The following is a 17,425-nucleotide window of genomic DNA, read 5'->3' as shown; positions in this document are numbered from 1 at the left end:
TCACAGTTGTGCACAGGCATCGATGCCTGCCAGGGTTTTCTATTACCCGGGTCTTAAGAAGACCCATGAGACTCGATGTAGTTCTTGCAGGTAGACGCGAGCACTACTGTTGTTGCCAACTGCCATTATATTTCACTACGCATGGAAATATTTGAATTTCTGCTAGGTGCAGGGGACTTGGGGTTGTATAACCATTGGTGTAGCAAGGGGTGGGTGAAGTGGGTGATCACCCTGGGCCTCACGCATGTAGGGGCCTCGCGTCCCATGAGGTTGATACGAAAAACGTAATATATGGAAGCGAGAAAGATAGAAAAGGCTAATTTTTGTGGGCAATAATTTTGTTTTATCTGGCTTTATATTCTAGTTTAATGTTATAATTTGAATGAATACGTCAAATCAGAGGCGGGCGGGAGCTCTAATCCTAAGGGGCCCCGAAAAAGTCAAAATAATTCTCATTTCTCATGTGAAACATTAACGCAAAAATTGCTTGGACATTTTTATCCATTTATTATTTTCTTGAATAAAAAGTGCTTTGTCTTGGCTTTTCTTCTGTCTCGTGACCTTGCGAAACCTACCCGATTTTAATATGTTAATGATAAAGCACCTCAAACTGCCACGGAGCAAAGTATGGGGCATTTAAATGCTTCCGGTGTTTTAAACTGAAGAACAGTATGGATAATATTAGCAGTTCTTCCTTCCTACAACTTCAGATGCAGCTATTGCCCTCTGTAACAGGCACGAAGGTGATTTATCTTCCGAATTTCCTGATCAAGTTCTACGTTTCAGGAATGTGCTTAAATCTGAAATCAAGTGCTTTGGCAAAGTTTCTTTTCCTTGATAGCTCTACACTAGCTTCCAGTGTTCTCTGTATCCTGTACCGCCTTTTCTTTGTTTCCTACTCTTCAAGTAACAACCACGAAAAAAGAACTATCTTTCTCAAAATTGAAACTTAGATATGATTCAGCCCAAATTTAGCGGATTCTGTAATCTCACTCTTGAACGAGAAAGGGCAAGATCTAATGTAAAAGTGTCATTTGCTGCCCAGAATCAAGCTTTCTGTTAAGCAAGGTGGTTTGATTTAAATCATACGAAAGTAAATGTAATATGTCATCTGAAAAAAAAAATCCACTTAAATTTCCCTTGATTACATTCAATATTTTTTATAAGCAAAAATAGCACATTTTTTAAATAGAATAATATACAAAATACTAATCATGTTAAACTGTAAATTGTGTCATTTTCACTGAACAGTAAATAAATATGGCAGCTGATATTTGGCTAACTATCATTAAAAACACTAAAATTCGGCTACAAAGACTAAAAATTATTTTAAGTTAAAATTATAAAGTACATCCAGAATTTATTATTTTCACTGTAAGAAAAGTTACTGAAATTATAATAGTTTTATTAACACAGTCAACAAACATTTTCATATTAGCTTCATTACGTTCAGTTCCAGAAATGGAGAAATGCATATTTACATGTAATTTGTTATTGCTTTAATCAAACTGTTCAAATATTTTACAGGGCCGTTTGTGAGAAAAAGCCTTTCTAATAAAAAAATATGTGTGTGTACGGTGCCAAGAAGAGATCGATTTAAATAAAAAAATATCAAAAATTATAAATAAAAATTATTATTTTTATCCACCCAGCTGCAGTTGCCCCCCCCCCCCCCTACTCTTTGCCACTTTTGCACCACGCTAACCTCATGTACCAAGGGAAATTAAACTGTCCTTGCCCCCCCCCCCTTTCCCCCACTTTTGCACGTTGGCCCCCTAGTTTTGGAACCCAATCGCCGCCACTGGGTGTGAGTGATACAAATGTTTTCTACCAAGGAATAAATGTCTGCTATTTCAAATTGATAAAAGTGATCAACATTTAATGTGCTCCTTGACCAGTTTAGAATCTAAAAGTTGGCAACGGTGACTGCGTGACTCATGTATCTGGAGACTGCAAAACCGGAATGAACGTTCTCTGAAGATAAGTGAGCTTCGTCTTGCAAGGCTTTCCAGTTACCCGTGGGCTTTCGATGCTTGACGGGTCAAAACACAGGTCTACAGTTTTACTCGCCCGCTCGCTAGCCAGGCGGGCCTAGTAAGCGATTCTGGCCGATGTGCAGCTGTCTGATTGTAGCATTTGCAAGAACCTTACATTTCCATAAGTTTATTCATGTCTGACTGAATGTCCTCATCGTACAAGCTGTTGTAACAATCAAATGTGTCGGCTTGACACAATTTGGCATAACACGGTAAGAATAAACTGTCTAAGTCTTATAAAATAGTTAAAATAGTGGTGTAAATACATAGATCAAAATTTATTTTAATGAGGAAACAAGTCATAGTCACCAAACGTACAAGGGCTTTGTTACGTTCATGAATACATTTTGATCCGATGCAGATCAAGCATAATTAGAAGTGGTACGCTCCAAGTTTTGTTCTACAGTCATAAATATGTTTACAAATATGACATTTACTGCTTTCGATGAAGATTCGGAAGATACTTGTTATGTTTCGAACAGTTGTGCATTGTTCTTAAGTTAACTGATGATCAAAGAGTTCCTATACTCAAACTTTCATAAGTGCAAGGGCTTTTAAAGTCTTGAAGAATGTTGTCGCATCGGATCTTGTGCAGAACCTATCATATTCTCGCTTAAAGGATAGCCTTTTGTTACACTATAAGTCTGTAACTAACAAGTTTGTTCATCGACTTAAGTTTCTACGTTGTGTGCAAGAGGAAGGTGAAACAGTTTCTGACTATTTCATAAGGTTGAAGCAACATGCCATAAAATGTAACTACGGCAAGTATCTGGATGAAGCTTTGGTCGAACGTATTGTGTTAGGTATTCGATCTGAAGTTACTAGAAGGAAGCTGCTTTCAGAACATTCACTGAACTTTCAGCGATGTAAAGAACTGACATTGCAAAATCAAATGTTGGAGAGAACAGTGCAAGGGGACAAACAACCACAACAATATACTTATGGTTCATCTGCTAAGAGTCAAGGTATGGAATATACTGCTTACAACTGTCCTAACAGTACACACAGACATGATTCTAAAAACAATTGGCCAGCCAAGGATTCAATTTGTTCATTCTGTAGGAAACGTGGTCACAGGCAGAAACGATGTAGGAAGAGAGAGAGCAGTTTAAACGGAAACCCAATGGTAATAATGACATAGGACAAACTACTGAACACAAAAATTTGCAAATGTCAACATCTCAAAGTTCACTTGACGAGCAAACAACGTGGTTACCTAGTGTCGTCTCATACAGTTGTGACTCTCACATCATCAGGTCACCTACATCCAATTGCCCTTTATCAAATAATCCAATGTTAAAGGATTTATTTATTAACGGCAAGTTTATGCAGTGTGAACTTGACACTGGACCTACTGTGACTATTCCAAGCAGATTCATTCAGGAATTTGTTCCCAACGACTCATATTAACCGTTCCACTATAAAAATATATGTTGTAGGGAAATATGCTCTTTCAGTGCAAGGACAGGCTGAACTGGATCGACTTACTTCCTGTTATTTTGTGCAAGGAACATCTAAATTATCCACTCATAGGTTGTTCATGGTTAGATACTGTTACTCCAGATTGGAGAACAGTACTGTTCTATGGTAGACATGCATTCAGAGATTGAGCAACTTCAACACTCGCAGTTGAAATCTGAACAAGTTTTTACTTCTAGCACTGGTGGTGACGTATCGAAGCCGATGCTGAACACCATACACATGCCATTAGGTGAAGATGCTGCATCTACGATGGATACACTTAGTGGATTACCATTTAACAAGGAAAAACCAGTTCATGAAGAAACTTGTCAATCCACACGCCCCAAGGTTAAGAGGCATCCTGATAATAGGAAGCAAGATTCATAGGACAAAGACTCCACGCGGACCATTTCTTCTTGGCTGGAAGGAAGTTCCTATTACTTGTGGATGCTTACAGTCGCTGGGTAGACGTCTGGCCAGTATCATCCTTAGATGCACCGGAGATCATACGCTGGATTCTTCAGTTGTGCTTGACTCTCAGAATTAAACCATAGTTTCCGACAATGGTCCAGCATTCATCAGCCTCACGTTCCGTTCCTTTTGCCACAGTTCGGGATTGAACACACAACAATACCGCAGTACCATAGTCCTAGCAACAGACTTGCAGAGAGATATGTACGCATGGTGAAGACTGGCATGTTGAAGGTGTTGCACGAACATCCACATCTGACTTCTTTACAGTTCGAAGCCAAGTTAGTAGAGTACCTGCTGTTTTTGAGGAATTCCCAGTTGGGAGAGGAATTTAGTCTTCCTGCAGCCTGAATCATCACCTTCAGTCCATGGACATGGTGAAGCTGTATATGTGAAGATCCTACCAGATGCTCCTCCTTTCTTTAAACCTAGGTGCAACCACAAGGCTTTCAGGACATTTTCACTTGCAGAAACGATGTGGGTTCAATCGCCGAAGCACTTGTCACCTAACTTCAAGCAAGCAGATATTGCAGAAAGGTTGGGTGAAACTCACCTTTACAAAGTGCACCTTGCCAATGGGACTCAACGAGTGGTACATTCATGTTGGATACGTCACAGGACACACAGACAAAAAAACAATCCAGAAGACTGGGATGATGATAGTCCATATGGACCAGAAGGTGCTGCGGCAGACGGAAAACCAGACTCCAAAACTACCTCATCACAACCAGATGTCTGTGGACATAAACCACCCCAAGATGCTGACGCTGCTCCACGACCGAGATCCACATCGACTCCTCATATGCCTAGGAGGTCGACCAGGGTTAAAGACTCCCTCATAGATATGGTTACCTTCATTAATAATTTTTTTGTAACTCTGGGAGGAATGTAGTACTGCCTCCTAGAAGAAGAAGAAGCAAACTACTGTTGCTATGTAATAGTCTCTGCAAACAAGATGGAATGTGGAAAGTAGTTTTGTTATAATGTAAAATGTTAACGTTGTTTGAGAGTTCTTTTAATAAATGCCATTTATCTTAATAAGGCATGTGTTTGCATTGCATTGTTTTTTACAGGATTCTTGTTGGGAAACCTGATGGTAAGAGACCTGTAGGAAGGCCAAGATGAAGATGGAGGGACAACGTTGAGATGGACCTAAGGGAAATCGGTAGGGATGGAAAAGAGTATATAGAACTTGCTCAAGATAGGGAAAGATGGAAGGCCTGTGTTGCTGCAGCCATGAACCTTCGGGTTTAAGAAGGCTAGAGAGTTAGTTAGTTTGCATTGCACATCACAGGGGAGGTAGCAGTCACAAACAGATGGGTAGGAGAAATTGTGATTTTCAAATACGGGACAATTAACGTTCCAGGAAAGAATGTCATGGATGATGTATTGCTTAAACAAGAGATTGTCTCTTAAAATCTGGGATGCCTGACAACCCTGATCAAATAAAACCTGTGATGTAACAGCCTGTGAGGGCCGAGGTGGGAGATCATTCAACCAGTTACAGGGTGATGTGTGGTCAGCATGACAAACCCCCTGGTTGTTGTCATAGATTTTCTATGACCGGGTTACGCTACTCATTCATAGGTCCCCAATTTCCTCACGATGGTGGGTGGCCACTGGTTCCATACACAGGCCGAAATCTCAGGAAAAATTGTTACGGTTTCCCGAGGATACTCGGACCTACACAAGTCCCGTAGCCAGAGCCCAAACCTTGCACATTAGACTGTACTGCCATGGTGTACGACCCCTGATTAAATACCCAATAGTAATGACAGGAAAAATATATGAGGGGTGGCAGATTGGGAAGGAGTATAAAAAATTCTCAGAAGCTTATAAGTTATATAATACAGAATATGTGGTAATAATGGTCTATTTTACAACTGGGGGAGGGGATGAGAGTAGCTGCTTTTTTGGTATGTCATGAACCATCTTTGCATCACCACTGCAAATATCCTAATGTTCCATTGCCACTGCACCATGTACCTCACAGTCATGTGCTACCTATCCCTGTCTCGCTAACTGCATATTGTCTTTAATTTGATGAGGATAGTAATGATAGTGAAGGATGTTGTTGGCCACTGTACTTTCAGTAGTTTGAGCCTTTTCGAGTCAGTATTATCAGCAGAAGATGTAACCATGTAGAAGAAAGAAAAAAAACAACAATTTTTTAGATTTTTTTTTCTATGTACGCATTGCTTGCATCATAGAATTATTTCCCTTGTAGACATAAAATAATAATAAGAAGAAATGTCTGATGAAGGGAGCATGTGTTCTCCTGAAATGTCGCAACAAAAAACTGTGTTTTTATGCTTGTAACAACCATAGACTACAAGAGAAATCCATTTTATAGACGTTTGAAATAGCACTTGAATGGAATTTCAATAGAGAAAAACACTATTTTCACCATGGGAATTATAATACCAAATTAGGAACTTGTATTCATCACTTTTAACTCCAAATTGTGAATTGTGTTTCCTAATAATTGAAAACGCATGAATCATTTATGAATCATGCCAAGTATAAGTTTACGCTTACCTGAATGGAATTTCTTCTGAAGTGCCCAGTGATATGCAAGCGTATTTCTAGCCTGTCTGGTTTGTTTTCCATCCAGAACTGTGTACAGAGAAAAAAAAGTTCCAAAATTGTCAGGCAATCAGTAAAAAATTAGAATTTTATAGTATTGTATTGAAAAATCAATACTAGAATGTTATTTAGCTTTTATTTATTATTTGCACACGACATATTGAATTCTATGTTTTGGTATATCTATTCATATTATTATGCAAGAAACCAATTGATAATGAATCATAAGAGAGTAGTTAACTGCAAAAGCAGTATGTTTTAATTTGATTTGAGTCCTGCGGCAAATTCTTATCTATTGTGACATAAAATAGGAGGAGGCTGGGTGATTTGACTTGCATTCCTCTCTGTACTAAATGCAGAGTAGCTTAGCTGACATTTCTATTCCTGATGGATGCGGTTTAAGTATTGCATATGTAAAGATACATGTTTCCACCATTGGATAGGGTGTTTATTTTTTGTTTATTTTCCATATTAATTTTGAAGGCTCGCTGACTTTATTCACTAAGGGTACAACGTCTCTGCTCCAGATGCCATATCCTTAGTCAAGTAAGCTACTCTACCTTTAGTACAGAGAGGAATGCAAGTCAAAATCACCCAGACTACTCCTATTTTATGTCACAATAAATAAAAATTGGCCGCAGGACTCAAATCAAACTAAAACATACTGCAGCAGTATGATATATTTCCTCCCAGTGCCACGGTAAACTGAAGGATAATACACGAGAAGTAAAGTGAAAACAAAAAGAAAACTAAAATGACGTCTCTCAAGAGGTCTTGGGTTCAATGCCCTTTTTGAGGCACGTTGCACAGGGGTTCAGATCCAAATTTAAACTATAGGTCCAGTTGCGATTAGTCTATCTGATATAGTACACTTAAATAAAACTTTAAAAGCTATTCTAGATCCTATTAAACCTGGTGATAAAAGATAGAACATTTGAGTCTTTAAAAACATTAAGTATAATAATATATCTGTCCTCCCTGTGGATCTGTGCCTGAATGTGTATCGAATTCTACAGTTAACATATCAGCTAATAAAATGTTACATTAAATGTAGGAGTATGTAAAACAGGATTTGAGGGCTTCATATTTCCCACTTGCCTTAAATTAACTAATGCATTATCAAATATACTTTCCCAACTCTAATGTTGGTGATCATTCTGCTGTATATTCAATTACACACATGCAAGGCTCCCTGCTAGCGTAGTGGTAATGCTGTCATCTTTTCAGTGACAGTGCACAATGATTCGGATCCCACTTTAAACTGCAAATCCAGTCTTGATCAGCCTACCTGAGCATAAAGTTGACAGTTTGTGTCCCACCAGAAGTGAAGACCCTAAAGTGCTCCTTCCCCACTGACCTTTCGCTGCAGCTGGGTGTTTGTAGGAGGAGGATTAAACTTAGTATCATGCTTATGACAGTATTATTTTATTTGCTCTGTTTGGAATATCAAACGTCCGATGGCATAGAAAAACATATTAATGGAAAGAGAACAGGCTGAAGATTTCATTTGCAGTTGGAAAGTCTAAATGTCCATTTGATTAGACGTAATTTGAAGTTGAAGTTGCCTCTCCATAAAGAATATATGGGATCTTGTAAATACTTATCGTATTTTTAACAGATCGTATCTGGCTTAATAATCAACTTAAAAGAACGCTTCCACTTCCAACATGGGGAGAAATTCATGCTCTCTTTTGCCTCTATCGTTTTTTTCAGTAGCAGTTCACATTTCGACGTTACTGAAATAAATGTCCATATGTTGCCAAACTGTCCCTCGTAGCCTTAAACTTTGTTTACATGCATGCTTTCAAGAACCAAGGTAATGTAACAAAAATGAAGAGAGTGAGAATACCTTCTTGTGAAGACTGCACAGAAGCTGAGAAAACCATACAACTGGTTCCAAACTGCGACACAGCCACAACAGATGGATCCTCTCGGGATTCATCATATTTTTCTTTGTACTGAAAGATAGAATTTTCTAAATTAGAAGCTTTAATCCGTCCGCAACATACAACCCCACTGAACAAGATATATCTGGTAAGAGAAGTAACTTGAACAGATCCAACAAAGTGTACTTAATCCAAAACATACAGGATGTTTCAATAAAAAGGTAACTGAACATGGTATGTTTTGGATACTTTCAGTTACCCTTTTATTCATACACCCTGTACAAATATATTGCTTAAGGTGAGTGTTACCATCACAATAATAGCAACCAAAAATTAAAAACTGTACCAGTGGAAAAATGAATGCTTAGAAAAGTCACTTAATGAAAGTATTTCACTCGGCGTAATTTTTTACGTTTTTTTGTGTGTATCTACAAATGTTCTTTTTGATATTACAAACAAAGAAAATACACATTTAACCTTCTGCTTGGTTTTGAAAACTAAAGCTCTGTATGCAGGTGTACACAACCAACAAATTTATTTTTACAAGAAAAGGATTCCAACTAAAGGCCTGCACAAGACCTGGAGCAGACCCGTTCGCGAGACATCGCTCCTGAAATGCCATGCAACCTGCGCAACACCCTCGCTTGAGCAGCTTGTATGCCCACCTGCACAGATCGTTCCTGGCAGGCATTGTAGACCCGCCGGGTACCCGCAGTCTTACGATACCTAGTAGGTCTCAGTTCGTTCTTTCCATCAACTGCAGACCCCTCCCTCTGCATGACGTAGTTGCTTCGAGTAGAAACTGCACCTGGCCCACACCGTTCTGCAGTGTTGCCAACTGCAATAGATTTTCACTACTTAAAAAAGGGAACTCGAAGCTTCGTAAGCCACATCACCAATGAAATGAGATTTACGAATGTTGCTACCCCCCCCCCCCCCACACACACATTGAAATAGGTTTGCCGTGGCACAGGATCCATAAGTATATGTCGTAAACAACCAATATACGTATATATAGTGATATAGGACAGGACTGAAACATGTCACGTTCGACGCTGAGGTCGCGAGTCGAACAACACACTGTTCTACTGCGAACACCAGGGCCGTAGCCAGCCAGGGCCATTGCCGTTACCCTCGTTTGGGGGGTAGGGCCAAGTACTTGGATAAACGTGCCAACAAGAACAATCACAATAATAGTAATAAAGTAGCATGAAAGGCATTATAATCCTCATAAATCACGCAAAAAGGGGGTAGAAGTCGGTTCTCACGCGCATTTGTGTTGAAACAGAGGATTAGAAATATTTTTTTTCAACACGTCAATTTCACGTTAGCTAATAATGGAAAACAAGCACACAAACTGTTTTTGAAAGAAAGAAAGTGCATGATAAATGCATTCCGAATGTACAGACATATGGCATGTAAAATTTCCATCTACAATATTTTCTTTTCACATGGAGCGACGTATTACATAATCAATTCATCCAACTCGTAACAAACCAACATTAATAGCAAATAATATCACGGGCCGCCATAGCATTCTCTGTTTTAAAACTTTTCTCACTTAGATCGTTCGGCGCTCAGGGCCGACTCCCGCTACCCCTTTGCTACGACATTGAACTTGATGAGACTGGATAATATTTTATAATATATTTCTACTTTCATAAAATTTGAAATCAAGGGGTTGCAATTACCCCTCCATTCCCCCTCTGCAGGTGCCCTTGGCCGTCTGGAAGGAAAATGCAAGAAAAATATGAAAATTAATTCCATCTTGAGTACCCTTTAGCCCTGCTACTCTTAAATTCTGCTAGTCTGTTTTTTCTTGTACTTTAATGTTTGACCCCCACCCTGACCCTTCCGCTAGACTTAATTTCCGTCCAAGGTTGTGAGCAATGCACCCTACCCCCTCTGGTTGCGCCACTGCGTGCCTGGTTAAGGCACCATGCAATGAAAAGCAATTAGTTTTCAGTGAGGAGATTTTTGTTTGCTCGATCATTCATTTAAATAAATGAAGCTGTAATACTGCGTGCATTTCCTGGCAATAAGATAAAAACTGCTTACGCTGAACTGAAATCGCTAAGTATATAAATTCTCCTTGGAGGAGAGAGCTCCTCCTAGGACCTCGTAGGATTTACGAGCTACGTAAGTAGGCAACACTGGCTGAAGCTGTCCACGTGGTGATGAAACACCTGGAGCGACACGCTGCCGGAGGGCTGTTTCCTTCCAGCAGGTTTTGCAGGCGCCCGGGTCTTGTTGAATGCCCAGTTACCTTGTAAGCGCAGAGCGCCTGGAAGACGAAGAACCCGGGTAAAGACGCAAGTCGACTCGTTGCCGTGGGCAGGCGAGCAGGTATACCTGTCCTCGCGGCAAGCGGGCAGTGGGTAGGTAAAATGCAGAATATGCTGGCCTCTGATTCCAACATTTTGTATAATTTGCAGAATAGCTGAACTTTGGAACATTGTATGTCACTAAATTCATTTCTAGTTTTTTCCACTTTAAGCTTGTAATCAAAAATACCCTTACAGCATATGAAAAGCTGCTACAAAAGGTGTGATCCCAATTCCTCCTGCGATGCATATGGCAACTCGACAGTGCAGAATTCCTTGCAGGGGACTGCTGAATGGACCATCAAGCAGAAGTCTGGAAAAAGAAAATTAATACTGGAATCTTATTTTAATTATTCCATGTTTAAATGGATTTGTTACACCACTGTCACATTTCAAGAAAATACTGTAATACAATATGATATTGCACATCTTTTTCTAAAATTTTTGCCCCCGAAAACTGTGGTGCATATTATACATGGACTAATTCAGACAGCCAACATGAAACCACACACACAGGGCCATTCTGGCAGAATTGGAGCATGCACCTCCTGTCACAGGGGATGTGCATCAACGGTATTTGTCAGGCAAGAAATAATAGAAAATAACTTCACGAGCCCGCAAATACATTACATAATTTTGATCTCGCTTTCTTCTACTACAGAATAAAGAAGGTGATTTCAGAAGTGAAAGCTTTGAGATCTAAACACGGTGGAGGGAGAGGGGGAGGGGGTGTGGGTTGGTAACTCATTGTATACACAAGACGATATTCTGCTCTTAGTCCACATAGCAACAGGTGGCTTGTTGAATAGGTATGATGTCATTCACTCTTGATCGGTCCAGCAACAGCTTTACGTCCTACAACTAAGAAAGCTATTTCTTGAACCTGAATTGTACTTCGCATTATATACAAGATATAATGGTTTGTTGGTTTTCCCCATCAACACGTAAATACGGTACTTGTGCACAAGTTCTTGTAGTTTGGTGATGGACAAAAAAATTTTAGTTTGAGATGTTGTTAAGCTCATTTGGTAGCCTATAGTATAAGGAATATTTATGAATGAGAGTTGGGAAGTTGCAGTGTGGAAATGACCTTGTTCCAGGTTGTATGCCCAGGTGTTCTGAGGGAAAGTTCATGAAGTTCAAGTTAACTTTCTATTAATGATCTTGCATAGTAATTTCATATCTTTGGGATTCTAAGAGTACTGATGTGTAAGTGTTCCAGCAGATCTCTCTTGGATAGATATCTCAGGCATGGGCATCTCCAGAAATTTTTGCGGGGTCGGGCAAATGATAAAAGTTGAATAGTAGATAAATAATAAGTATTATTACCACGGTTATAAATGTCATTATACAATAATAAATATTATAAACTAACAAAAATAAATTTTATTTCAAATAATAATAATAACTATTATTATTATTATTATATAAATGGAGAGACTCGATCCACCAAACGAGTGAATAACCGCACAACTATTTTCCATTATTTCTTTTGCATTTTATGCAGTTAGTATTGGAATGCATTTTGATGTTAACCTTTGCACATCTCATTCAAAAAAAGGCTTTAAATGTTGGGGGGGGGGATTTTTTTTTATATAAAGTGTGTTGTGTGACCTCTCGCCTACAACCGTAATTATTAGAATTTAAAAAACTGTGAAACTATTTGTTCTTTGGATGAAATGGTAGAATATAACCTAGTTCCTGTAATTTTAACTCAATGTTTTCGATCCAATGCATTTTTACTTTGATTATTCTGTTCGAATACTAACTAGATGAACTTTATTTCTGTTCTTAACAATAAGAGTAACACACTTCCGTCTTTATTGTATCTTTAAATGAACAATGTTAATCTCCAGGGATCGACCCCCCCCCCTCCCAATGCCCATGATCTTAGGGCGAGGTGAAAGCAAGAACACTGTCAATCTTGAAGGGATGAGAATGGGCAGCCATATTCCAGATGGGTGAACAGTACTCTAGAATGGGGACACAAAAGTTTTCAAGTATATGGAAAGTGTTTTTTGGGTTATTGATTTCAGCAATCTGTACAATAGCCCTAGGCCATAGCATATATATTGCATCCATGCTGAAAATTTTGTTTACTGTTTTCAGTAGATCAATAGGTGTTCAGATTTTCAAACAGATATAAATAAAAATTGTTAATAAGGGGGAGTGAAATTTAATATTTACAGGCACCATCTTAAGCTAAACACACTACTTACATATTAAATATAATACTGAAGAAATTATTTTCACTTGTAGTTTCTCCACTGTACTGTTTTCAGTAGATCCATAGGCATTATGAAACATCTACTGCGTTTAGATTTTAAAATCTGTATAAAAACAAATTGATAATCACGGGGAATGAAAAGTTATATTTACGGCCAATATATTGAGCTAGACACACTATATACAATATTACATGTGATACTGAAGAGAATATTTCACTTGTAGTTACTCTACTGTACATTAGGCCTACTAAGGTGTTCAGTAGGAAACCATTCAGTTTCAGTAGATTTCCAAGAGATACAGTAGAGCACAATAGTAACAGTAGATTCTGTCTACTGTAAACAATAGAAATTTCCAGTAGGGATAGTACATAAATCACAACAATCAACACTCAAATGTAACTGCAGGCCAGTGCACTGTGCTCAGTCAAAACTCGCAAGTGTAGAAACAGCTACTCAGTCTATACATAGGGCCTCCCCGATGGCACAGTGGTAGCTTACTCGCCTTGTAACCAAGCAGTTCCGGGTTCAATACTCAGTGGAGGCAGTGGTTTGGATCCCACTTTAAACTGTAGGTCCAGTCCCAATTAGCCTTACTGTGCATAAAGTGGACTTAAAATACCAAATCAATCTATACATGTGCACAAGACACCTACAATAGGTATAAAAATCCACACACTAAACATAAAAGACAAAAATTGTTTTCATAAATGGTTTTAATTTTGTTATTTTGCATCGCTTTTCTGCCATATTCGGTTAATTGCGACAATGAGGTTGAGCGATGATTAGATAAATTTATGAATGAACACTTCCAAAGAACATTTATGCTCAGGCTAGAGTTTCATTGGCAAGATCAAAAGTCGACCACGTGGTGATAAATGATTATTCAGTTTACTATGGTATTCATAAAAAAATATAATAATGCAAATGTGTGCAAATAACATGCAGTAAATGCAAACTGAAGAATAACAATGTCATAATATTTGCCTCAACGATGGCAAATGACAAATATTTTAATAAGCTGCATGTGGCATATTGCTTTGATAGAAACAAGCTTTTCTATGGTAACTGTAATAATAATTTCAATACCTAAGTTTACTAGATGACTATAAGCAAATGGTAAGACACAATCATTCGCAGTAAATAATATATGATATCAAGGACACATATTCTGATCAAACACAAATAATTCTTACGTGATTTCACGAGTATACAATTTTCTATGTTCATAATCAGTAACATTACTGCAAATGTTTTCATGCATATTTTGGTGAGGAGCCAATTTTTTATAAAAATTCAGTTTCAGTCAAAATGTATTTATGAAACTTTGAACTTGTTCTGGGCCAATACTACACTTTTACATACTCTATGAGAAAATTAAAGTAGTATAATGAACTCTACTAATTCTAGAGTAACAAATACTCTTAGGAGATAAATGTATAATTTCATTGTGATTTCCTGTTTCACACTGAAAGAAATTTTCTTAACACAAATTATGTGATGCTGGTCTAGTCACTATTGTGCCATGCAGGAGACCCTGGTTCAATTCCCAGGGTGGGTGATCTAAGACTGGAATATTTCGGGCCTTGACCCCACATAAAGTGGTTCTGGGGCTCAACCAGCTTCAAACCAGTGGGTACCTGGGGGTAAAGGTGGCCAGAGCATGGTGCTGATCACATCTCTTCCAAAGTGGCAGAGATCAAGACTGTGCAGTGCCCTACCTATCTCAAAATGTAGAATATATCTAGGAAAAGATGACATCTGATAACCTTATCAGTGCCTCCTCCTGATATTAATACAATTGTGTGAATAAAGTAGTGATATGTAAAAGTATTCCACATTATAACTTACCTCAGTGGATGTGGTTTTCTGAATACAAGTAATCTTTCACTCTCCCATCGGTAGTAAGATGTGTGAGAAAACAAATGCTTGTATAACTTTTCTGGAAAAGACAAAAATACTGCATTGTACAAAAAGTCATGACAACACACGTGTGAAGTTTTAGGTCAACATCCCAATCAGTAGTACATATAAATATGTAATTAAATTGGCAGTATTTCACCATGCATTCCATGATGATGTAAAAGGGTCGTTCAAGGTTGACAGACTTTTATTTCTAGGAAAAAATTGGAAACACCTACAAGCACCAACCTATGTGAGTTTTTCAAAGGAATCCCCACTAAGTCCTTTGGCATAGATGCTGCAGGACCTATTTTGTCAGTGCTTCATCTGTCTTCAATTTCTTCCCTCTCATATGCTCTTTAAGCAGCTGAAACAAATCTGATAATCACGAGGGCTAAGTTCAGTGTAAGAACATGGAGCACAACCTTTCGGATAATTGTTGCTGTCAAATTGACCATGTGGGGCAGTGCATTGTCATGGTGAAGAATTACATTTGCAGACAATATCCCTGGTCTTTCTTACAAATTGCATTACGTACGGCACCCTTCATTAACGTGCAGGAATACTGGGAATTAATCATGGCCCTTTCACCCCCCAAAAAATCACATAAAGAACACCTTCCATGTGCAAGTTGGACATACGTGTCCATGCGGTTCATTCGTCAGCATCTAGCGTTCTTCGCCAAACTGTTGACATCATTCATACACTCCTGCCTGTGACATCAATTGTTCCTCATGCTGTGCTTGAAATCTTCTCAAAATTTCAGCTGGCTTCAGGTTCTCAGTCTCAAGGAGTTTGATCATACACAGCTGCTCCATAGCTACACACACTATATGTGTTGCCATTTTTGCTAAGACTACTGTGCTACAGTACAACTACATCGGGGCGAACGTGCAATACTCAAGAAGGATGAAGGTTTATCCTCTGGCATTTTTATCGTTCTCCAGCTATTTACCACTCTTTTATTCACAAATGTCTTGGTCAACATTGAAGGACCCTTGTACATGTAGCAAGACCAGTTAATTTTAAAGGGAAGAAATAGGTAAGGTAAAATTACACCTGGTGAAATTGTGTAAGAGGTATTGTTATTAGAAGGTACTCAAGTGTCATCCACAGTTTCTCTCACAACAAGGTTCTGATTCCTAAAACCACAACCAGGATCATCACATGTGATGTTGCATGTGTATTATGCTAAGTTTTCCTTTATGACTGTACTTTATATCACTAGTATCTGATACAAACTAGTTTTGCTTTTAGTTCTTGACAACATCACCTCCATAATAGTTTTAAGGCAAACATTATTTTCATTTGCGAGATTTGCCAAACATTTTGCTGTTAGTAGGCAGTTTGTTTCAGAATTAACTAATAAGAGCCCAAATGCTGATGTATCCATCATAATTTTACTATCAATTCATCCAGAAACATATGTTCCTATTACACTGGCTGGAACTAGAATCTTTCACAAAACTATAGCCTAATCATCTAGTAGTTAGATTATTTCCTAATATTTTTAACCTATAATGTGTAACAACAGATAAATATTGGTGGCTATACAAACGAGTGATACTTCTGGTCATTGAAAGAGAAATTAAAATAAAATACTGTTAACTAACTAACTCTCTAACCTTCTTAAAGCTGAAGGTTTATGGCTGCAGCTACACAAGCCTTCCATTTGCCCTTTCCTCAATCCAATATTTTCCACCCGTAACGATGTCCTCAACATTATCCCTCCATCTTTGTCTTGACCTTCCCACAGGTCTCTTACCATCAGGTTTCCCAACAAGAATCCTGTAAACTCTTCGTTCCTCTTCCATTCGTGCCACATGGCTTGCCCACCTAAGTCTTCTGATTTAATTATTCTAATAATATCCGAACATGAATACAAATTATGTAACCTTCTCCACTCACCTGTCTCCTCATCCTTTTTAGGTCCAAATATTTTCGTAAGGATTTTATTTTCAAATACTCTTAATTTATGCTCCTCTTTTAATGTAAAGGACCAAGTTTCACATCCAAATAATATTGATAATATTAATATTAATAATAAAATACTGTAATGGTGAAGTTGAAATTACATTTAGCTTCTACGTAAAATTCTTGATCATAGAATTATCCTTTTATGTTTTTTTTTAAACAAGTAAAAATAATTCCCATCCCCTGTCATTAGATATGTGATGATGGCAAAACAACCTTATGTTGTTCTTGAGATACAAGTAGTGATACCATCAACAATTTCTCATAAGTGTGTGTGTGTGTATAAATATATACTTCTAATTTATGCAGTAACAATATGTAGTAAATTACTTACTTGACCAGTCTCCCCTAGCTCTAATATGGATTGTAAAGCAATTCTGACTAGACATTGGACACTGAAATGAAAAAAAACAATGAATTAGTGAAATGTCGAATTGCTACTTATGACTCAGTATTTTTAATAGAGCACCAAAACAGGCAGAAAGTTTATTCTTTTGGTGTGGATTGTCTGTCTTCATTGTCCCAGCCAAAGTTTTTCAATTTTTTTTGTTAGTGCTAAG

General features: G+C 38.1%; 1 protein-coding gene across 1 annotated transcript in view; it reads right to left on the bottom strand.

The window, feature by feature from the left end:
* Positions 1–17,425, bottom strand: part of LOC146002545 (NADPH oxidase 4-like) — a 94,271-nt gene that overhangs the window by 8,407 nt on the left and 68,439 nt on the right. Inside the window, exons 10-14 of the mRNA XM_083140470.1 lie at positions 17,200–17,260; positions 14,841–14,931; positions 10,961–11,077; positions 8,404–8,512; positions 6,507–6,584 (exon numbers count right to left, since the gene is read on the bottom strand). Of these exons, the coding sequence (XP_082996596.1) occupies positions 6,507–6,584; positions 8,404–8,512; positions 10,961–11,077; positions 14,841–14,931; positions 17,200–17,260 (456 nt within the window). The remainder of the gene's footprint in view (positions 1–6,506; positions 6,585–8,403; positions 8,513–10,960; positions 11,078–14,840; positions 14,932–17,199; positions 17,261–17,425) is intronic.

Source organism: Lepisma saccharinum, chromosome 18 (assembly GCF_977018435.1).
Source record: "Lepisma saccharinum chromosome 18, izLepSacc3.1, whole genome shotgun sequence".
Lineage (NCBI taxonomy): Eukaryota > Metazoa > Arthropoda > Insecta > Zygentoma > Lepismatidae > Lepisma > Lepisma saccharinum.
The sequence above is the reverse complement of the archived record's forward strand: the minus strand, read 5'-3'. Positions and strand labels throughout refer to the sequence as shown.